General features: G+C 39.2%; 1 protein-coding gene across 9 annotated transcripts in view; it reads left to right on the top strand.

Annotated features, from left to right (window-relative positions):
- The window catches only part of LMBR1 (limb development membrane protein 1), a 214,090-nt gene that overhangs the window by 186,467 nt on the left and 3,744 nt on the right, over window positions 1-23,879 (top strand). For 7 of the 9 annotated variants that reach the window (XM_033194184.1, XM_033194179.1, XM_033194180.1 and 4 more), the window contains one exon: window positions 20,909-21,070. The exons of the other annotated variants lie outside the window; for them this stretch is intronic. In XM_033194184.1, coding sequence (XP_033050075.1) covers window positions 20,909-21,070 — 162 coding nt within the window. The remainder of the gene's footprint in view (window positions 1-20,908; window positions 21,071-23,879) is intronic. 9 annotated transcript variants of the gene reach the window in all.

The following is a 23,879-nucleotide window of genomic DNA, read 5'->3' on the forward strand; positions in this document are numbered from 1 at the left end:
ATCATGAAAATGGACTGATATACTGTTGTATGTTTTCTTTGGCAAAGTGTCTATTAAGATCTTTTGATAATTTTGAAGATTGGATTTATTTTCTTGTTCTTTAACTTTGAGTGCTGTTCACATATTCTTGGTTAAAGTTCTTTATCAAAACATGTGACTTGTAAATATTTCTTCCATTCAGTGACCTGTCTTTTCATTCTCCTAACAATATCTTTGAACAAGCAGATATTCTTAATTTTGATGAAGTCAAATGTATTAAATTTTCTTTTATAGATTGTGCTTTTGATGTCATAATCTACTAAATCTTTCTCTAACCCAAGATCACAAAGACTGTCCTGTATGTTTTCTTCTAGAAGTTTTATATGTTTAGTTTCTGTGCTTTGGCCCATGACTCACTTTGAGTTAATTTTTGAATAAAGTATACATATAGATTGGAGGTTTTTTTTTTCCATACTGGTTACCAGTTATTCCAGCACCATTGCTTGAAAAGTTTATTCATTTTCCACTGCATTACCTTTGGATTTTCATTGAAAAATCAGTTGTCCACATATGTGTGAATGTGGTTCTGTTTCTGGGCTCTCCCCCCCTCTTTTTTTTCCATCAGTGACTTTTTTTTCTTTACATCAGTACTACACTGTCTGGATGATGATAGATTAATCATAAAAGTTGACATCAGGCAGTATAAGTTGTTTAGCTTTTTAAAAAATTGTGTGTGTGTGAGATATGGTTTGGATCTATGTCCTCACTCAGATCTCATGTTCAGTTGTGATCCCCAGTGTTGGAGGTGAGGTCTGGTGGGAGGTGACTGGATTTTGGGGGCGGTTTCTCATGGTTTAGCACCATCCCCCTTGGTGCTGCTGTCATGGCAGTGGTGAGTTATTGTGAGACCTGGTTGTCTGCAAGTGTCTGGCACCTCCCCCGACCCCTTGCTCCGGCTCCTGCCATGTAAGATGTGCCTGTTTCCCCTTCTCTTTCCCCCATGATTGAAAGTTTCCTTAGACCTCCCCAGAGACTGCAGATGCCAGCATCATGTTTCCTCTACAGCCCATGGAATCATGAGTCAGTTAAACCTCTTATAAATTACCCAATCTGAAATATTTCTTTATAGCAGTGTGAGAACAGACTAATACCATTTGTTTGTTTTGGAGACAAAGTCTTGTTTTGTCACCCAGGCTGGAGTGGAGTGGTATGATTTTAGGTCATTGTGGCCACAACCTCGTGATGTCAAGCGATCCTCCTGCGTAAGCTCCTAAGTAGTTAGGACTACAGGCATTCACCACCACGGCCATCTAATTTTTAAATTTTGTGTAGTCTTTCGCTCTTTGTTACAGAGTCTCGCTCTGTCGCCAGGCTGGAGTGCAGTGGCCGGATCTCAGCTCACTGCAAGCTCCGCCTCCGGGTTTATGCCATTCTCCTGCCTCAGCCTCCCGAGTAGCTACAAGCCCGCCGCTTCGCCCGCTATTTTGTATTTTTTAGTAGAGACGGGGTTTCACCATGTTAGCCAGGATGGTCTGATCTCCTGACCTCGTGATCCGCCCGTCTCGGCCTCCCAAAGTGCTGGGATTACAGGCTTGAGCCACCGCGCCCGGCCGTCTTTCGCTCTTACAGAGTCTCGCTCTGTCGCCCAGGCTGGAGTGCAGTGGCCGGATCTCAGCTCACTGCAAGCTCCGCCTCCGGGTTTATGCCATTCTCCTGCCTCAGCCTCCCGAGTAGCTGGGACTACAGGCGCCCGCCGCTCGCCCGGCTATTTTGTATTTTTTAGTAGAGACGGGGTTTCACCATGTTAGCCAGGATGGTCTTGATCTCCTGACCTCGTGATCCGCCCGTCTCGGCCTCCCAAAGTGCTGGGATTACAGGCTTGAGCCACCGCGCCCGGCCGTCTTTCGCTCTTACTGTGTTGCCCAGGCTGATCTCAAATTCCTGCTTCAAGTGATTTTCTTGCCTCAGCCTCTCAAAGGGCTGGGATTACTGGCATGAGCCACCACATCTGCTAGGATTTTCACTGGGATTGTATTGAATCCATAAACATGTTGGAAAGGATTAACATCTTTACAATATTGAGTCTTTTAAAAAATTTCTCTTTGTAGTTTTGTTTTGTTTAGGTCTTTAGTGAACTTTGTTAGTGTCTTTTAATGAATTTGTTTATGTCATCTAAGTTGTCGAATATATTTATTATAACATTCTTTTTGATGCTATTGCAAGTAGAATTATTTTGTTAATTTCCTTTTTGGATAGTCCATTCTTAGTGTATAGAAATTCCACTGATTTTTTATGTTGATTTTGTAACCTGTGATTTTACTGAATTCATTTATTCTAAAAGTTTTGTTTGATGGAGTCCTTAAGATTTTTCTACCTGTATGATCATTTCACATGCATATGTAGATAATTTTACTTTTTCTCTGCCTATTTGGATGGATTTTTAATGTTTTTCTAACCTAATTGCTTTGACTGGGACTTCCAATACTATGTGGAATAGCAGTGGCAAGAGTGGACATCCTTGCCTTCTTCCAGATCTTAGAAGCTTTCAGTTTCTTCCCATTGATTATAATGTTAGCTGTGGGTTTCTAAAAATATCTGTTGTCTTGACCGGGCGCAGTGGCTCATGCATGTAATCCCAGCGCTTTGCAAGGTCGAGGTGGGTGGATAGCTTGAGTCCAGGAGTTCAAGACCAGCCTGGGCAACAAAATGAGACCCTGTCTCTGCAAAAAATACAAAAATTAGCCTGGCATGGTGGCATGTGCCTATAGTCCCAACTACCTGGGAGGCTGAGGTGGGAAGGATCGTTTCCCAGGAGGCTGAGGCTCTGCACTCTAGCCTGGGTGACAGAGTGAGATTCTGTCTCTTAAAAAAAATGCCTCTATTATGGTGAGATAAATTCCTTCTTTACCTGTTTTGTTTGGAGTTTTTATCATGAAAGTATATTGAATTTTGTCAGTTGCTCTTTTCTATATCTACTAAGCTAATCTTGTGGTTTTGTCTTTCATTCTGCTAGTGTGGTATATCACATTGATTGACCTTCATATGTTGAACCATACTTTCATCCCAGCAATAAATTGGCCCCATTTGACTAGGGTGTATGATCCTGTTAATGTGTTGTTGAGTTAGGTTTGCTAGCTAGCATTGTATTGAGGAGTTTTGCATCTGTGTTCATTGGGAATACTGCCCTGTACTTTTCTTTACTTGTGTTGCCTTTTTATTGGCTTTGGAATCAGGGCGATGCTGGCCTTGTAAAATGAGTTTGGAAGTTTACTTTCCTCTTCTGTTTTTGGAACAATTTAGGAAGAGTTCATATTAATTTTTCTTTGAATTGTCTGCTCATATTTACCGTTTGAAGCCATCTGGTTCTGGGCTTTTCTTTGCTGGAAAGTTTTGATTACTCAATCTTCTTGTTTATTAGTTTGCTCAGGTTTTCTATTTCTTCTAAATTTAGTCTGGGCAGATTGTATGTTCTAGGAATTTATCTGTTTGTTTTGGGTTATCCAATTTGTTAGCATGTAATGGTTCATAATAGTCCCTGATGATCTTTTTTATTTGTGTCATTTGTTGGAAATCTCTATTTTTATTTCTTATTTTAGTTATTTCTGACTTCTCTTTGACTTAGTCCAGCTAAGGGTTTTGTCACTTTTATCTTTTAAAAAATCCAACTCTTTTGTTGATACTTCTAATGTTTTTATATTTTCTAATAAATTTATTTCTGTGTCAGTCTTTATTATTTTCTTTCTTCTGCTAACTTTGGGTTTAGTTTGTTCTTTTCTAATTCCTTGGATTATAAAGTTAGGTTGTTTAACTGAGATCTTTCTTCTTTTTCATTGTAGGCATTGATTGCTATACATTTCCCTCTTAGTACAGTTTTTGCTACATCCATATGTTTTGGTAATTTGTGTTGTCTTTGTTTGATTCAGGGTATTTTTGAAAATGTTTTTGATTTCATCTTTTATCCAATGATTGTTCAAAGGTATATTATTTAGTTTCCACATTTTTGTGACTTTTCCATTTTCTTTCGTTGAATTCTAGTGTCATTCCATTGTAGTCTGAGGAGATACTTGATATAATTTCAATTTTCTTAAATGTATTAAGAATTGCTTCATGACCTAACATCATCTGTCCTGAACAATGTTTGTTGTTGCTATTGTGTGGAAAGTTCTGTATATGTCTATGAGGTCCATTTATTTTATGTTATTGAGTCAGCTCTTTTCTTACTGATTTTCTGCCTAGACGTTCTATCCATTATTAAAAGTGGGATTTTCAAATCTCTTACTGTTATTGTATTACTATTTATTTCTCTCTTATGAGTTGTCAGTATTTGTTTTACATTTAGGTGCCTTGATGTTGGGTTTATACATCTATTTATAATTTTTTTATTTTTCTGTTGATTTTACCCTTTTATCATTATATAATGACCTTTTTCTCTTATGACATGTTCTGACTCTTGGTCCGTTTTGTCTAAGTATTGCTACCCCTGTTCTCTGTTGGTTACCATTTACTTGGAATACCTTTTTCCATTCTTTCACTTTTTTTTTTCTTTTTCTTTTTTAGAGAGATGGGTCTCACTCTGTCACCCAGGCTGGAGTGCAGTGGCAGAATCATAGCTCACTGCAGCTTTGAACTCCTGGGCTCCATCCCTTCACCTTCAGTCTATGTCTGTCTTTATATGTAAAACGAGTCTCTTGTAGACAGCATATCACTGGCTCCTTTCCCCTCAGTTCATTCAGCTCTTCTATGTGTTTTGACTGGGAGTTTAATCAATTTACATTTAAAGTCATTACTAATAGGTAAGGACTTACTATTGCCATTTTGTTGTTTTCTGTCTGTTTTGCATGGTTTGGTTTTGTTTTTCTTCCTCTCTTGCTGTCTTATTTATGATTTTTTTTTTTTTTTTGGTAGTGGTTGATTCCTTCCTCTTTATCTTTTTTGTATCTCCCAAAGGCTTTTCCTTTGTGATTATCATGGGACATGTGTAAGTCTTGCAGTTATAACTATCTGCTTTAATTTGATAAAAAACTTGTGTTTAATTACATATACAGACACTCTGCACTTCCACTTTGTCCCCACAACTTTGTGTTCTTAAAGTCAGTGTTCTTTTTTTTTTTTGGCTGTGATCCTGTTAGCAATTTTTTGTCATTATAGTTATTCTTAGTACTTTTGTATTTTAATTTTTATTATATATTAGGGTTATAGGTGATTTATGCATCACCATTACAGTGTTATATATTCTGTATTTGAATATGTATTTATTTTTACTGGTGAGATTTATGTTTTCATGTACTTTCACATTTCTGCTTGTCTTTTTCCAATGCCATATAAAGAACTCCTATAAGCATTTCTTTTTCTTTTCTTTTTCTTTCTTTCTTTCTTTTTTTTTTCTTTTTGAGACAAGGTCTTACTCTGCTGCCCAGGCTGGAGTACAGTGGCATGATCATGGCTCACTGCAGCCTTGACCTTCCGGGTTCAGGTAATCCTCCCATCTCTGTCCCTCTGACAAGTAACTGGGACCCTAGGTGTGCACTACCCTACCTGGGTAATTTGTGTAATTTTTATAGAGATAGGGTTTTTTCATGTTGCCCAGGTTGGTCTCAAACTCCTGAGCTCAAGTGATCCTTCCATGCCTGTCAGCATTTCTTATCAGATGGGTCAAATGGTGATAGTCACTCAGTCTTTGTCTGGGAAAGACTTTATCTCCCTTTCATTTTTAAAAAAGAACTTTGCAGAGTATTGTAATCTTGGTTGTCACTTTTCCCCTCAGTATTCTGAATACATTATCCCATTCTTTCCTGGCCTGTAAAGTTTTTGCAGAAAAATCCACTAATAGTCTTATGTGTCCCCTTTTATGAGATGAATCACTCTTTTCTTGATGTTTTCTAAATCTTCTCTTTATCTTTTACTTTTTACAGTTTAGTTTTAATGTGTCTCATTGTTGACCTCTTTGATATTCAGCCTATTTGAGAATTTCTCGGCTTCTTGAGTTCGTATGTCTATATCCCTCCCGAGATTTGGGAAGTTTTTATTTATTTCAAGCTTGTCCAACCCACAGCCAGCAGGCCACATGTGGCCCAACACAAATTGATGAACTTTCTTTAAGCATTATCATTTTTATGTGTGATTTTTTTAAAAGTCCATCAGCTATCATTAGTTTTAGTGTATTTTATATGTGACCCAAGGGCCCAAGACAAATTCTTCTTCCATTGTGGCCCAGGGAAGCCAAAAGGTTAGACACTCCTCATTTATTTCTTTAAATAAGCTTTTTTTCTTTTTCTTTCTCTCTTTCTCTTCTCCTTCTGAGACACCTCTAATACATATATTGGTTTGCTTGATGGTGTTTGCTATGGTCTAGATTTGTGTCCTCACCAAAATCTCATGTTGAATTGTAATGTCCATTGTTGGAGGAGGGGCCTGGTGGGAGGTAACTGGATCATGGGGGTGGATTTCCCCCTTGCTGTTCTCATAAGAGTAAGGAGTTCTTAAGAGATCTGGTAGTTTAGAGTACGTAGTACCTCCCGCTTTGCTCTCTTCTTCCTGCTCCAGCCATATGAGATGTGCCTGCTTCTCTGCCATGATTGAAAGTTTCCTGAGGCCTCCCCAGCCATGCTACCTTGTACAGCCTGTGGAACCATGAGCCAATTAGACCTCTTTTCTTTCTAAATTACAGTTTCAAGTATTTCTATATAGCAATGCAAGAAAGGACTAGTACAGTATTTTATAAGTTTTGCAAGCTTTCTTCATTCTTTTTAATTTTTACTTTCTTCTCTAACTGGATAATTTCAAATGACCTGTCTTCAAGTCTGAGGAATCTTTCTTTTGCTTGATCATGTCTGCTGTTGAAGCCGTCTGTTGAATTTTTAGTTCAGTCATTGTATTATTTAGCTCCAGAATTTCTTTGGATTCTTTATGTTTTTATTTCTTTGTTGAGCTACTCATTTTGTTCTTTAATTTTTTTCTGATTTAAAAAAATGGTTTATATGTGTTCTTTTGTATCTTACTGAACGTGTGCAGAATGATTATTTTGAATTCTTTGCCAGGCAGTATGTGGAGCTCTATTTCTTTAGGGTTTTTACTGAAAGTGTATTGTGTTCCTTTTGTGGTGTCATGTTTCCTGGTTTTTCAAGTTGCACACATCCTTTTGTTGACATCCAAGCAGTCACCTCTTCTGACCTTATGGACTGTCTTAAGGAAACTTCACCCGCAGGAGTGGAGGTGTGGGGTTACTGACTTGGGTAGCCTGTTGGAGCACACTGAAGGGCTGCAAGGGCTGTTGGGAACCTCACGCTGCCTCCTGGTTCAGCAGTAAACATGCTTGGGTAGGCTGAGGCTAGGGTCAGCAAAGTAAGTAAGCGTGCAATATCAGAGGCCAGCTTTAGGGACTAGGTCCCACCAGCAACAGGTGTGCAGCAGTGGGAATCAGGGCCAGTGGTGGGATCCTGTGGGCATGTGTACTCACCGTGCTAGGTCTTGAGAGTAGGGCTAGCAGTGCAGAGGCAACAGTGGCTTAAGCAGGTGGGTCCACATAGGCAAAAATTGTGAGACCCTTGGGGGTAAAAGCTACAGGGCATATGCAGTGGCTGTGATGGCCATTGGTTTCCTTAGTGGCAAAATCCACCTGACTCTTCATGCAGGGTGCTAGTGACTGATGGCACCACCGCTTAGCTGATATTGATAGCCTCTGCTCTTCTTTGTTTCTAGTTCGTTCCACATGTCTTGGCTACGTCAGTCTTTCCAGAGTTAAGGGTGGTTAAACTGAAGCGGGTCCTTCAGGCAGTGCTTCAAAAGACCGAGGAAGCTGGTTGCTCTCCTTTTCCTTCATGAGGAGAATTCTTGGACTGAGGAGTTTCCTGTCATTGCCAAACCATGTTGGCCTGGGGTATGGGCTGATGCAGGTCATATGGAAGTGTTCTTCCTGTAATTTCTATGCTGTGGTTCTTTAATTTTTTACTCTACTCTGTTTTGCACCTTCTTACTTGGATTTTTGAACTCTCCCAGACTGTTTTCATTCATGGATGTCTAATTGTTGTTTTTATAGGTGAGTAAGGGCTGAAATCTTCTACTCTGCCATTTTGCTTATGACATTCCTGTGCTAATATTGTCATCAGTTTTATTTCCAAATGTGTTATAAACCCCAAAATGTATTAGTTGGTTTTGCTTTAAGCAATGATGTGTTAAAGAGATTTTAAAAATGAAAAAAAGTATTTTATAGTTACCCACATAGTGATCATTTCTGTTGCTCTTTCTTTGATAGATCTAGATTTCTTTCTGATAACATTTTCCTTCTGCCTGAAGGACTTCTTGTAATGTTTCTCATAATGTATGCCTATTGCTAATGAGCTTTTTTCAGTTTTTGTATGTGTGAAATGTCTATTTTGCCTTGGTTTCGAAAGATATTTTTGTTGGATATGGAAGTTTAGATTGACTACTTTATTTTTTGCCTCCAGTACTTTGTTTATTTATTTATTTATTTATTTAGAGTCTCGATGTCTTGCACAGGCTGGAATACAGTGGCACAATCTTGGCTCACTGCAGCCTCTGCCTCCCAGGTTCAAGTGAGTCTCCTGCCTTAGCCACTCAAGTAGCTGGAATTACAGGTGTACGCCCCCACACCTGGTAATTTTTTTGTATTTTTAGTAGAGACAGAGTTTCACCATGTTGGCCAGGCTGGTCTTGAACTCCTGGCCTCAAGTGATCCACCTGCCTTTGCCTCCCTAAGTGCTGGGATTCCATGTGTGAGCCACTATGCCTGGCCTGCCTCTAGTACTTTAAAAATGTTGCTCCATGATCTGATTTGCATAATTTTTGACAATAAATCTTCTGTGATCATTGTTTTTGTTCTTATATTTTATGTGATCTTTTCTTTTGGCAGCTTCTAAAATTTTTCTTTTAAGCAGTTTGATTATTATGTGCTTTGGTAGACTTCTTGTTCTTTGAGTTTATTATACTAATTTGATTAATTTTCATAATATTTGAAAGATTTTCAGCCACTATTTTTTCAAATAGTTTTTTTTCTTATCCTCTCTTTTATATATTTATTTATTTTATTATTATACTTTAAGCTCTAGGGTACATGTGCATAATGTGCAGGTTTGTTACATATGTATACATGTGCCATGTTGGTGTGCTGCACCCATTAACTCGTCATTTACATTAGATATATCTCCTAATGCTATCCCTCCCCCCTCCCCCGACCCCACAACAGGCCCCAGTGTGTGATGTTCCCCTTCCTGTGTCCAAGTGTTCTCATTGTTCACTTCCCACCTATGAGTGAGAACATGCGGTGTTTGGTTTTGTGTTCTTGTGATAGTTTGCTGAGAATGATGGTTTCCAGCTTCATCCATGTCCCTACAAAGGACATGAACTCATCCTATTTTTATGGCTGCATAGTATTCCATGGTGTATATGTGCCACATTTTCTTAATCCAGCCTATCATTGATGGACATTTGGGTTGGTTCCAAGTCTTTGCTATTGTGAATAGTGCCTCAAAAAACATACGTGTGCATGCGTATCTTTATAGCAGCGTGATTTACAATCCTTTGGATATATCACCAGTAATGGGATGGCTGGGTCAAATGGTATTTCTAGTTCTAGATCCATGAGGAATCGCCACAGTCTTCCACAATGGTTGAACTAGTTTACAGTCCTACCAACAGTGTAAAAGTGTTCCTATTTCTCCACATCCTCTCCAGCGCCTGTTGTTTCCTGACTTTTTAATGATTGCCATTTTAACTGGTGTGAGATAGTATCTCATTGTGGTTTTGATTTGCATTTCTCTGATGGCTAGTGATGATGAGCGTTTTTTCATGTATCTGTTGGCTGTATGAATGTCTTCTTTTGAGAAGTGTCTGTTCATATCCTTTGCCCACTTTTTGATGGGATTGTTTGATTTTTTCCTTGCCAATTTGTTTAAGTTATTTTTAGATTCTGGATATTAGCCCTTTGTCAGAAGGGTAGATTGCAAAAATTTTCTCCCATTCTGTAAGTTGCCTGTGCACTCTGATGGTAGTTTCTTTTGCTGTGCCATAGCTCTTTAGTTTAATTAGATCCGATTTGTCAATTTTGGCTTTTATTGCCATTGCTTTTGGTGTTTTAGACATGTAGTCCTTGCCCTTCTTGCCCATGCCTATGTCCTGAATGGTATTGCCTAAGTTTTCCTCTAGGGTTTTTATGGTTTTAGGTCTAACATTTAAGTCTTTAATCCATCTTGAATTAATTTTTGTGTAAAGTGTAAGAAAAGGACCCGGTTTTAGCTTTCTACATAGCTAGCCAGTTTTCCCAGCACCATTTATTAAATAGGGAATCCTTTCCCCGTTTCTTGTTTTTTCAGGTTTGTCAAAGATCAGATGGTTGTAGATGTGTGATATTATTTCTGTTCTGTTCCATTGGTCTATGTCTCTGTTTTGGTACCAGTACCATGCTATTTTGGTTACTGTAGCCTTGTAGTATAGTTTGAAGTCAGGTAGCATGATACCTCCAGCTTTGTTCTTTTGGGTTAGGATTGTCTTGGCAATGCGGGGTCTTTTTTGGTTCCATATGAACTTTAAAGTAGTTTTTTCCAATTCTGTGAAGAAAGTCATTGGTAACTTAATGGGGATGGCATTGAATCTATAAATTACCTTGGGCAGTGTGGCCATTTTCACAATATTGATTCTTCCTATCCATGAGCATGGAATGTTCTTCCATTTGTTTGTGTCCTCTTTTATTTCGTTGAGCAGTGGTTTGTAGTCCTCCTTGAAGAGGTCCTTCACATCCCTTGTGAGTTGAATTCCTAGGTATTTTATTCTCTTTGAAGCAATTGTGAATGGGAGTTCACTCATGATTTGACTCTCTGTTTGTCTGTTATTGGTGTATAAGAATGCTTGTGATTTTTGCACATTGATTTTGTATCCTGAGACTTTGCTGAAGTTGCTTATCAGCTTAAGGAGATTTTGGGCTGAGACAATGGGGTTTTCTAAATATACAATCATGTCATCTGCAAACAGGGACAATTTGACTTCTTCTTCTACTAATTGAATACCCTTTATTTCTTTCTCCTGCGTGATTGCCCTAGCCAGAACTTTCAACACTGTGTTGAATAGAGAGCGGGCATCCCTGTCTTGTGCCTGTTTTCAAAGGGAATGCTTCCAGTTTTTGCCTGTTCACTATGATATTGGCTGTGGGTTTGTCATAAATAGCCCTTTTTATTTTGAGATATGTCCCATCAATGCCTAATTTATTGAGAGTTTTTATCATGAAGGGCTGTTGAGTTTTGTTGAAGGCCTTTTCTGTATCTATTGAGATAATCTGTGGTTTTTGTCTTTGGTTCTGTTTAAATGATGGATTACGTTTATTGATTTGTGTGTGTTGAACCAGCCTTGCATCCCAGGGATGAAGCCCACTTGATCATGGTGGATAAGCTTTTTGATGTGCTGCTGAATTTGGTTTGCTAGTATTTTATTGAGGATTTTTTCATCGATGTTAATCAGGGTATTAGTCTAAAATTCTCTTTTTTTGTTGTGTCTCTGCCAGGCTTTGGTATCAGGATGATGCTGGCCTCATAAAATGAGTTAGGGAGGTTTCCCTCTTTTTCTATTGATTGGAATAGTTTCAGAAGGAATGGTACCAGCTCCTCCTTGTACCTCTGATAGAATTCGGCTGTGAATCCATCTGGTCCTGGACTTTTTTTGGTTGGTAGGCCATTAATTATTGCCTCAATTTCAGAACCTGTATTGGTCTATTCAGGGATTCAATGTCTTCCTGGTTTAGTCTTGGAAGAGTGTAAGTGTCCAGGAAATTATCCATTTCTTCTAGATTTTCCAGTTTATTTGCATAGAGGTGTTTATAGTATTCTCTGATGGTAGTTTGTATTTCTGTGGGATCGGTGGTGATATCCCCTTTATCATTTTTTATTGCATCTATTTGATTCTTCTCTCTTTTCTTCTTTATTAGTCTTGCTAGAGGTCTATCAATTTTGTTGATCTTTTCAAAAAATGAGCTTCTGGATTCACTGATTTTTTGAATGGTTTTTTGTGTCTCTATCTCCTTCATTTCTGCTCTGATCTTAGTTATTTATTGCCTTCTGCTAGCTTTTGAATGTGTTCGCTTTTGTTTCTCTAGTTCTTTTAATTGTGATGTTAGGGTTTCAATTTTAGATCTTTCCTGCTTTCTCTTGTGGGCATTTAGTGCTATAAATTTCCCTCTACACACTGCTTTAAATGTGTCCCAGAGATTCTGGTATGTTGTATCTTTGTTCTCATTGGTTTCAAAGAACATCTTTATTTCTGCTTTCATTTCGTTATGTACCCAGTAGTCATTCAGGAGCAGGTTGTTCAGTTTCCATGTAGTTGAGCGGTTTTGATTGAGTTTCTTAATCCTGAGTTCTAGTTTGATTGCACTGTGGTCTGAGAGACAGTTTGTTATAGTTTCTGTTCTTTTACATGTGCTGAGGAGTGCTTTACTTCCAATTATGTGGTCAATTTTGGAATAAGTGTGATGTGGTGCTGAGAAGAATGTATATTCTGTTGATTTGGGGTGGAGAGTTCCGTAGATGTCTATTAGATCCGCTTGGTGTAGAGCTGAGTTCAATTCCTGGATATCTTTGTTAACTCTCTTGTCTTGTGGATCTATCTAATGTTGACAGTGGGGTGTTAAAGTCTCCCATTATTATTTTGTGGTAGTCTAAGTCTCTTTGTAGGTCTCTGAGGACTTGCTTTAATGAATCTGGGTGCTCCTGTATTGGGTGCGTATATATTTAGGATAGTTAGCTCTTCTTGTTGAATTGATCCCTTTACCATTATGTAATGGCCTTCTTTGTCTCTTTTGATCTTTGTTGATTTAAAGTCTGTTTTATCAGAGACTAGGATTGCAACCCCTGCTTTTTTTGTTTTCCATTTGCTTGGTAGATCTTCCTCTATCCCTTTATTTTGAGCCTATGTGTGTCTCTGCATGTGAGATGGGTCTCCTGAATACAGCACACTGATGGGTCTTGACTCTTTGTCGAATTTTCCTGTCTTTGTCTTTTAATTGGAGCATTTGGCCCATTTACATTTAAGGTTAATATTGTTATGCATGAATTTGATCCTGTCATTATGATGTTAACTGGTTATTTTGCTCTTTAGTTGATGCAGTTTCTTCCTAGCATCGATGGTCTTTACAATTTGGCATGTTTTTGCAATGGCTGGTACCGGTTGTTCCTTTCCATGTTTAGTGCTTCCTTCAGGAGCTCTTGTAAGGCAGGCCTGGTGGTGACAAAATCTCTCAGCATTTGCTTGTCTGTAAAGGATTTTATTTCTCCTTCACTTACGAAGCTTAGTTTTGCTGGATATGAAATTCTGGGTTGAAAATTCTTTTCTTTAAGAATGTTGAATATTGGCCCCCACTCTCTTCTGGCTTGGAGAGTTTCTGCCGAGAGATCCGCTGTTAGTCTGATGGGCTTCCCTTTGTGGGTAATTCGTCCTTTCTCTCTGGCTGCCCTTAACATTTTTTCCTTCATTTCAGCTTTGGTGAATCTGACAATTATGTGTCTTGGAGTTGCTCTTCTCGAGGAGTATCTTTGTGGCGTTCTCTGTATTTCCTAAATTTGAATGTTGTCCTCCCTCACTAAGTTGGGGAAGTTCTCCTGGATAATATCCTGAAGAGTGTTTTCCAACTTGGTTCCATTCTCTCCGTCACTTTCAGGTACACCAATCAGATGTAGATTTGGTCTTTTCACATAGTCCCATATTTCTTGGAGGCTTTGTTCGTTTCTTTTAATGCTAAACTTCTCTTCTCCCTTCATTTCATTCATTTGATCTTCAATCACTGATACCCTTTCTTCCCGTTGATCGAATCAGTTACTGAAGTTTGTGCATGCATCATGTAGTTCTCGTGCCATGGTGTTCAGCTCCATCAGGTCATTTAAGGACTTCTCTACACTGGTTATTCTAGTTAGCCATTCGTCTAATCTTTTTTCAAGGTTTTTCGCTTCTTTGCAATGGGTTCGCACATCCTCCTTTATCTCAGATAGGTTTGATTATCTGAAGCCTTCTTTCAACTCGTCAAAGTCATTCTCTGTCCAGCTTTGTTCCATTGCTGGCGAGGAGCTGTGTTCCTTTGTAGGAGAAGAGGAGCTCTGATTTTTAGAATTTTCAGCTTTTCTGCTCTTTTCTCCCCATCTCTGTGGTTTTATCTACCTTTGGTCTTTGATGATGGTGATGTACAGATGGAGTTTTGGTGTGGATGTCCTTTCTGTTTGTTAGTTTTCCTTCTAACAGTCAGGACCCTCAACTGCAGGTCTGTTGGAGTTTGCTGGAGGTCCACTCCAGACTCTCTTTGCTTGGGTATCACCAGCAGAGGCTGCAGAACAGAATACGGCAGAACAGCAAATGTTGCTGCCTGATCATTCCTCTGGAAGCTTCGTCTCAGAGGGGCACCTGGCCGTGTGAGGTGTCAGTCGGCCCCTACTGGGAGGTGCCTCCCAGTTAGGCTACTCTGGGGTCAGGGACCCACTTGAGGAGGCAGTCTGTCCGTTCTCAGATCTCAAACTCTGTGCTGGGAGAACCACTACTCTCTTCAAAGCTGTCAAACAGGGATATTTAAGTCTGCAGAAATTTCTGTTACCTTTTGTTCAGCTGTGCCCTGCCCCCAGAGATGGCGTCTACAGAGGCAGGCCTCTTTGAGCTGCATTGGGCTCCACCCAGTTTGAGCTTCCAGGCTGATTTGTTTACCTACTCAAGCCTCAACAATGGCGGGCACCCCTCCCCAGCCTCGCCGCCGCCTTGCAGTTCAATCTCAGACTGCTGTACTAGCAATGTGTGAGGCTCTGTGGGCATGGGACCTTCCGAGACAGGCGCGGGATATAATCTCCTGGTGTGCCGTTTGGCTAGGACTGTTGGAAAAGGGCAGTATTAGGGTGGGAGTGACCAGATTTTCTTTGTGCCGTCTGTCATAGCTTCCCTTGGCTAGGAAAAGGAATCCCCTGACCTCTTGCTCTTCGGCTCATGCTCAGTGGTCTGCACCCACTGTCCTGCACCCGCTGTCTGACATGCCCCAGTGAGATGAACCCAGTACCTCAGTTGGAAATGCAGGAATCACCCATCTTCTGCATTGCTCACACTGGGAACTGTAGACTGGAGCTGTTCCTATTTGGTCATCTTCTCTTATCCTCTCTTTCTTCTCCTTCAGGGACTCTATCACAAGTACATAAGACATTTCAAATGAATTCATGGTTCATTGATGCTTTGTTCATTCTTTTCTTATTTTGCTCCTTGTTTTGTTTTGTTTTCCTATTGCTGTGTCTTTAAATTTACTAATCTCTTCTGTAGTGTCCAATCTGCTGTTCATCCCGTCTGGTGTGCTTTTCATGTCCCACAGTGTAATTTTCCTTTGTGGAAGGTCAATTTCAGTCTATTTTCTTTAATATGTCTACTTAGCAAGTTTTATTTTTCCTCTAGCTTTTGAAATAAGGAATGTAGTTAAAAATAACTGTTGTAATGTCTTTGCTACTCATTCTGTCACCTGCTTCATTTCTTGACCAGCTGCTCCCCACAAGCATACACTGGTCAGTTCTCTGCCGGGTTCTTCCATTGTGCAGCCCTCTGGCCACTGTGTCATCCTCATGCTCCAAGCTTCATCTCTTGATCTTAGGGAGATGGCTGGAGCCCGCCTCAGCTCTTCTCTCTACATTGCAGTGTCTCTTTAGACGGTAAACTGTGGAAATCATAGGGCCCACCTTGTTTGTTTCTCATCTCTCAGTGATCACTGTCCTTGGTTTCCTGATGTCTAGGGTCTTGAAAACTGTTGTTTCATATATTTTGTTCAGTGTTTCAGTTTATTCAGTTGGGAGGGAAAATTTGGTCTCTTTTACTCCATATAGGCTGGAACCTGAAGTCAATAAGTATATCTCCAATTGATATAATTTCTTGAAAAAATACTTGCACAGCAAGACTGTTCAAAGGTAAAGCCAGCTGGGCACAGTGGCTCATGCCTGTAATCCAGCACTTTGGGAGGCCCAGGTGGGCGGATCACCTGAGTTCAGGAGTTTGAGACCAGCCTGACCAACATGGTGAAACCCCGTCTCTACTAAAAATACAAAAATTAGCCTGGCATGGTGGTGGGCGCCTGTATTCCCGACTACTTGGGAGGCTGAGGCAGGAAAATCGCTTGAACCCAGGAGGGCTTGGTTGCAGTGAGCTGATATTGTGCCACTGCACTCCTGGGCAACAAGCGCAAAACTCCGTCTCACAAAAACAAAAAAATGGTAAAGCCTTTGCTTCAACAGCACCATCTTTCATTCCACCCCAGAAGTGGAGCCTCTCTTTCATTTTATGATGACTTTGTTTTTGAATGAATAAAACAATTGGCAATGAGCCTATTTAAATTATTCCTGTTTTAAAATGATTGTAGGTTTCATTACTTCATACTCTTTGTCACTTTTTTTTTCCAATACTGTCTTAGCTAATATTTCAAAAATCTCGTTTAGAGGAAGAGATTTGAAAACATAGTATAATTAACCTTTGAGTTCAGAAGGAAAAAAGTATGTTAATCCTAATATTTCAGCAAAGAACATTTAATCTATACATTTAAAAAAATAAGATGTACGTGTTCTTTCTGGTAATCTTACACTAAAACCATGGATATTTATGTCAGCCATTTGTGTAATATGCTAACATATATAATTTATTGATAAAATTAGATTAATGATCTCTTTATGTGTCAAGCTTTATAAACTCTCTTAACTACTTTTTGCTGCTTTAGGAAGATGAATAGGCTTCCTAAAAGTAGAAGTTTACTCAGGTGGGCTAAAGAACGTAAATTCTATTGACTCATACTGCAGGTAGAGAAACCAGCCCTTTCTTAAATGAGATTTTATTCTGTATGTTCTTTTATAGGTATGAATAGAAAAAGACTGTTATTCAAGGAATTATGCATAAAATATTTTCAGTTGAATTCTAATGGGTGGAGTTGATGTGCAGTTTGTCATGAAGAATTTTTTTTATTGACAGATAATCTAGATAATGTGACCTTATGCTTAGCCACTGCTTAACTTACTAAGCTTCTTGCCTGGTGTATATTTTACTTAATCTTTTAACAGAATAAACTTCCAGATGGACATAAGCATTTAGGTATTTGACTAAGAGAGTTAAACAACAACATTTGATAATTAAATCTAATAGCAGTATTTTAAAACATTTTAAAATTTGCTTGCTTTTAAAATACCTTTAATTTTTTACAGAAATAGAGGTTTTAAAGTCTTTTATATTTGTCAAATGATTGCTGTTAAAGCTTTGTGTGAGTATTGTCATTTTTTCTTAATTGTTGGTGCTTTTGATTTTTTTTTTTTTTTTTTTTTTTTTTGAGATGGAGTCTCGCTCTTTCGCCCAGGCTGGAGTTCAGTGGTGTGATCTTGGCTCACTACAAGCTCCGCCTCCTGGGTCCAGGCCATTCTCCTGCCTCAGCCTCCTGAGTAGCTGGGACTACAGGCGCCTGCCACCTCGCCTGGCTAATTTCTTTGTATTTTTAGTAGAGACGGGTTTCACCGTGTTAGCCAGGATGGTCTTGATCACCTGACCTCGTGATCCGCCCGCCTCGGCCTCCCAAAGTGCTAGGATTATAGGCGTGAGCCACCGTGCCCGGCGCTTTTAATTTTGAAAGTACATTTTATAATCTAGTGCCATGCCAGAAACCTCTCAGGCAGAATTTTACAGAAGTTCTTTTTTAAAGTTTCTTGTGGTCCAGACTTTATAGAAAATTTTCAGAATTGAAGAACTGTGTGTTGGTCAGAGTGATCTGTTAGTCAATCTATCAGATTTTTAAAAATATTCAACATGATGATGTCTTGGAACTAGTTTTTATGAGGTAATATTTATCTAGTTATTCAGCGCACTATAGCAACAGGCTCCTGGGTTTCTGTTTATGAAGTCAACCTGAAATAGCCTGGAAACCAAAACATCTGATGATAGAGACTGTTCTTTGCCTAGATGTTCCGTATTAAGTCTCGACCCTGAGTCTCAAGATACCAAGTTGAATCCACTAAGAAGTTCTAGTGAAGCACTTTCCCGTTTTTCAAAACATACCTTCCATTCTTACCATGATGGTGCATTCAGCTTCTTGACTTCTCATTATGTGGTAGTGCTGTCACAACATAGGACACAGGCCATGTCCGGGGGGGTTGGATTAACAACCACAGAGCATCTACCAGTGGTGTCCAAAGTGGAGTTTGTGCATTTCCATGCATTCATAAAGTAAGTCGTTGGACTATGTGAAGAAACTATTAGAATTTGTATTTATATTTATTGTTATGATTTTTTTAAAAAGTCTTTGTTTTGTCTGTATATGTCATTTAATAGTATATATGTAGCTTATAAATAAATACACATATATGGGGTATAGATGGTCAAATTTTGTTTTTACTAATGGTAGTATATGATCAAAAAAATTTCAAGAGCAGTTAAGACTTTTGTAGAGCATCTGGGCAAGGGTTTGATTCTGGGATCTCCCGTTTCCTCCATCAGTGAGCTTCGTGCTGTGTAAAATTTGAGTGTCTGTGTCTGTGGGTTTTTCTTTTGGGAAGATTCATAGCTCTCACCGGATTCTCAAAGGAGTCTTTGGCCCTAATGAGAAAATTACTTATCTGGGATCTCTGGGCTGCAGCCACTGAAGCTTGTTTTGGTAGGACTATATCTTGTTTAAAGATCACTTCCTAGGCTAAGTGAAATGGTGCTTTATTTGAAAAATAAAACTTATAATTAGATATGTATTCCCTTTAACAAAGTGAAGTTTTATTAATATGAATAGCTGAGAAACTGCAGCCAAGATTGTTGTCATCTTCTCATAACCATGTGTGACAGATGCTGTGTACTCTTCTGGTGTCTGCATTAACCTTTTTAAAAAAGCTATTTTTTTGTATGTTTTCATTAATTGTCTACCTTTAAAAAATATTTTGATATATTATTGCCTTTCAATTTCAAACACATTTGTCTTGGGTAGAAGTGGCTACAGAAGAGCTACTTTTGAGATCTCCTATTTTTATGACAATGTTTACATTTGGTTTTTCTATTGTCTCTCTGAGCTGCTTTTGTAGAGGCTATCTGTAGTAGATGATGCCATTGCATTGGAGTGAGGATGAGAGTTCAGTTCAAAGGTCAACTGATAATGTAAAATTGAGTTTAGTCAAAGTTATTCTTGAAATCACCCATAAAAAATGCTTAAATCACCCTTAAAATATGAGGTACATAATTTTGTTTATACAATTTTATAGACAATTATTATTTATTCTCATTCTTTGTAGTTTAAATTTTATATGGCCCCCAAGTGGCTCTATCCTTTCTTCCTTGAAGAATGTTGACATTCCCAGTATCTGTCACTTGACCAGCGCCTGAGTGATGTGATTTATTTATCAGTGATCAGAAAAATCCTACCATTCATGTATTTTTTCCAATAAATACTGGACCTGGCCATGTGCTCATTTAATAGAATGACTATTTAAACTATTTTTAAGTAAAAAGATTTTTAAAAATGTGTATAGATGAATTTAAGTAACTTCAATGCATATATTATGTCATCCCTACTGTATTTCCTGCTTTGCCTTTTTACCCTACAAACCTATAAGCATTAAACTCAGATTAACAATTTTTTATGGAAGGAAATTATCTTATTTATTCATTTATATAATACATATTAAGTGTGTATAAGACATTATTCTGGGCACTGGGATTATAGCGGGGAAACAAAGTTCCTATTCTTACAGAACCTGCATTCTAGTGGGGAAAACAGGCAATACATAAGCCAAAAAGAAAAAAAACATTACTTTATGTATGCTATGAAGAGTCATAATTAGTATAGAAGGCCATGGCAGGTCCAGCTGTTTTAGATAGGGGAGTCAGAGATTTCCTCTCTGGGGAGATGGCATTTGCCCAGAGACCCGACTAAAGAGAGGGGAGGGGCAGTTCCTCCAGAGGGCAGCAGCAGAGGAGGCGTGAGGATGTTCTCAGGCACCTTTTTCATCGTGACTCTTGCTTCCTGTGATCAGTTACAGCCTTCCTGTCTCAGTAGAGTATGCAGTGAGCCATCCTACCCATGTAAGCAGCACGAGAGCTTGATTTTTTTTTTTTTTTTTTTTTGAGAAGGAGTCTAGCTCTGTCCCCCTGGCTGGAAGGCAGTGGCGCGATCTTGGCTCACTGAAAGCTCCGCCTCCCGGGTTCCCGCCATTCTCCTGCCTCAGCCTCCCGAGTAGCTGGGACCACAGGCGCCCGCCATGGCGCCCGGCTAATTTTTTGTATTTTTAGTAGAGACGGGGTTTCACCGTGGTCTCGATCTCGTGACCTTGTGATCCGCCCGCCTCGGCCTCCCAAAGTGCTGGGATTACAGGAGAGCTTGATTTTTAATGTAAGCGTGACTTCCATCGGACGTCAAAGGGCATTCATTCTGACCTCATTACTCATCACTTGCAAGTGACTGTGGCGTGTATGTGAAGCAGGTTAGGGCTGGCTTGAGGCTGTCCCACTAGATGATAGTTACGTATTTTAAACTAGGATTTATTCATTACAGCATCTCACCTAACAGAAGAGAGAAAGTCGGGCCGGGCGCGGTGGCTCAAGCCTGTAATCCCAGCACTTTGGGAGGCTGAGACGGGCGGATCACGAGGTCAGGAGATCGAGACCATCCTGGCGAACACGGTGAAACCCCGTCTCTACTAAAAAAAAAAAAAAAAACTAGCCGGACGAGGTGGCGGCGCCTGTAGTCCCAGCTACTTGGGAGGCTGAGGCAGGAGAATGGCGTAAGCCCGGGAGGCGGAGCTTGCAGTGAGCTGAGATCCAGTCACTGCACTCCAACCTGGGCGACAGAGCGAGACTCCGTCTCCAAAAAAAAAAAAAAAAGAGAAAGTCCATAGAATTCTGTCTAACTTGTACTTTACTTTTAGCACTGTCTTAACCTGATTTCATTAAGGGCTATTTTATTTATTTTTAACAGGAATCACTAGATTTGATCTACTTGGCGACTTTGGAAGGTTTAATTGGCTGGGAAATTTCTATATTGTATTATCCTACAATTTGCTTTTTGCTATTGTGACAACATTGTGTCTGGTCCGAAAATTCACCTCTGCAGTTCGAGAAGAGCTTTTCAAGGCCCTAGGTAATCCTGAGGTTTATGGGTATTTCTTCCTCTTTCTACTAAATAATAATTTCGACATTTGAGTTAATATTACATTTTCAGCTATTTAAGTTTCCTAGATTTGTAAAACCTTAGAGGTCAAGTTATTGATATACTACTTTGTGCAAAATTACTTCATTAAGCCTTAGCTTCCTTATCTGTAATATAGTGATAGTATCGTCTTCCTTTTAGGGTTTTTGTGAAGATCAACTGAAATAATTCTCATAAGATCCTTAGCATAGTGCCTGGCACATCATAAGAACTCAGTAAATATTACCCCTTTATTATGACGATGGTGGTCATGGTGGTGGTGAGGATGATATGGTGTTAAAAGCTTATTCCTTGGTAGTAATACCTTTTAGTTAAAGCTTTTTTGAGGCTTGGATTTTATAAGTATTAGGCTAACCCATAAGTCTCTTCAGTAAGCCAAGTAATAAATTCAAGGTGAAAATGTTAGCATTCTTGGCATTGATATAATAGAAGAGAGGGGATTTACTATTATGTATTCCAAGAGTCACATGTATTGTAATGGTGTTAAAAACTGGTAGGTTTAGCTAAAGGGTACAAACATAACCTATGAATGTATTTTTTATGCTTATTTCCACATTAGTGCTAAACATATGTCAAGTTTTTTACTTTAAGAATGCCAGGACAAAGTAAATGATCTTGGTTTGGGGGGCGGGGTTGTAATTTTATGACAGAAGAAGGGAAAGGCAGTGACTTCTTGTAGAAAGTTATTAAAACTCCTGACATTAGCTCATTTACCTGAATTGACATCATTCGAATGCATATGACTCCATATTGGGGCTTTTAGCTATTGCAAAAGGCCACACATTGATGGATTCATTAAGGTCCAGTTTTTAGATAACTTAAACTATATGAGCAGCAATAAAGCTTCTCACATCACCAGGCCTTTCCAACCTTGATGTTTGAGAGGGTGACCTTTGGGAGGCACAGAAGATTTCAGATGAGCTGGCCATGTGTATTTCACTTTGCATATGCCCTGGGAGGGGACGGCTCATCAAATGCTGGCCTGACAGGAGAAAGTCACAGCTCATCTCAGCTGACGCGCCAGATAATTTATACCTTTTAATGCTTAGGTTTAATAAAGCTGGCCCAACTTGAAGTGGGAATCAAACAGTCCTTTTTATTGGATGTCTAGCATTAAAACTTAATTTTTAAGCCTGTTACAGTATCAGCAAGATTAGTTAGCCATGGTCTCAGATAAATTTCCACTTTCCATTCACTAAATGAGATGGTTGCAAATGGACTGCTGTAAGTTTAGCTTTTGAATTAGGTATTCTGGACGTTTTGCTAAGAAAGCCTTTATTAAAGTAATAAAACATAACTTAACCTGATATAAAAGGCCTTATATGCATGTCAGTTCACCGACCATAGGAGAGAGTAGAATGAACAAGAGTTGTATAAAACTACCTAACAGATACATTTACTTTTCTTCCCAAATGTTTTTCAGTATTCTTTGGGGTGCTCTAAGGGGGCAATTTATACATAGAAAAAGAGTCTTACTAAGTATATGTAATGTTTGAATGATCTGAGATCTTAACAAGGATTTCACTGAGACTGGTAATTTGATTGTGAAGTAGCTAGCCCCTTTCTTTTTTTTTCTTTCTTTCTTTTTCTTTCTTTTTTGTAGAGTTTTTTTCCCCCTCTGCTACTCCACCCATTGATAATAATAGTATCCATCTCAGAGAGTATCTAGCACATAGTATAAACACTAGAAATTTAGCTGTGGTGATGGTGTTAATGGACGAGATGTTTTTTGGAGTTGTCTGCAGATATCAGAGTTTCTCAGAATGCATAACCTATGTGACACCCAAGTTTTAGATGTAAACTCCAATAATCTATCCTAAAAGGGGGACTTCATTTCAGCTTAGTCAGTGGATACTGCATCGATCATCTGTCTTCACTCAGTCCATTCTTTAACAAGGTTTATTTTAGCACACTTCCTCAACTCCCACAGCTGTGGGTTCCTGTTGTCATTCCTGGGACCAGACCATTTTTTGTCTTGGATTGATTTCTTTTTTTCCTTCCCATTCAGACGTAGAGAGGCTCAGTTTTACCTTTTCTTTCATTAAGATATGCAGGTGACAAAGATTTTGGAGTGCGGTATTAGTTTATGAGTGATGTGAAACTGCCTAATAGGCCAGTTACCATGTGAAATTTTAGGGAGAAAAGTCTTTTCCAAGTAAGTTGTTGAGATGCCAGAAAGGTCTGAGCTTCATGATAAGTATTTTCTCAACATCTGTCGTGTGGAAGTGCTGCTGTGTGTGGTCATAGGCCACACAATGATCGTTTGGTCAGTAACGGGCCACTTGCCCGTGTGACAGAGACCACGGAGATGACAGTGGAGCTGAGCAGTTTCTGTCACCTAGTGACCTGGTAGCTGTTGTAATGTCCTGGCACAATGTGTCACTTGTCTAGGTTTAGATATTTTTAGATGCACAAATATTTACCATTGTGCCAGAGTTGCCTGCAGTACTCAGTACAGTAACATGCTGTCTGGTGTGTAACTTAGGAGCAATAGGCCATACCCTACAGCCTAGGTATGTGGTGGGCTGTGCCCTCTGGGTGTATGTAGATGTACTCTGTGATGGTATCACAGTGACCAGTTGACCACCCATTTCTCAGTGTATTCCTGTTGTTCAGCAACACCTATGTTCCTGTATGTCACTGTCTTTCATTTTTATTGAAGTGCTTGAAGCTCCGGTGCCACAGAAGCTCTTACGTTTTCTTCTCCTTGTGAGAGTGCAGTGTTGGTCTGTGCAGTGCT

This window comes from Trachypithecus francoisi, unplaced genomic scaffold, assembly GCF_009764315.1.
Source record: "Trachypithecus francoisi isolate TF-2019V2 unplaced genomic scaffold, Tfra_2.0 Lachesis_group4, whole genome shotgun sequence".
NCBI classification, from domain to species: Eukaryota; Metazoa; Chordata; class Mammalia; order Primates; family Cercopithecidae; genus Trachypithecus; species Trachypithecus francoisi.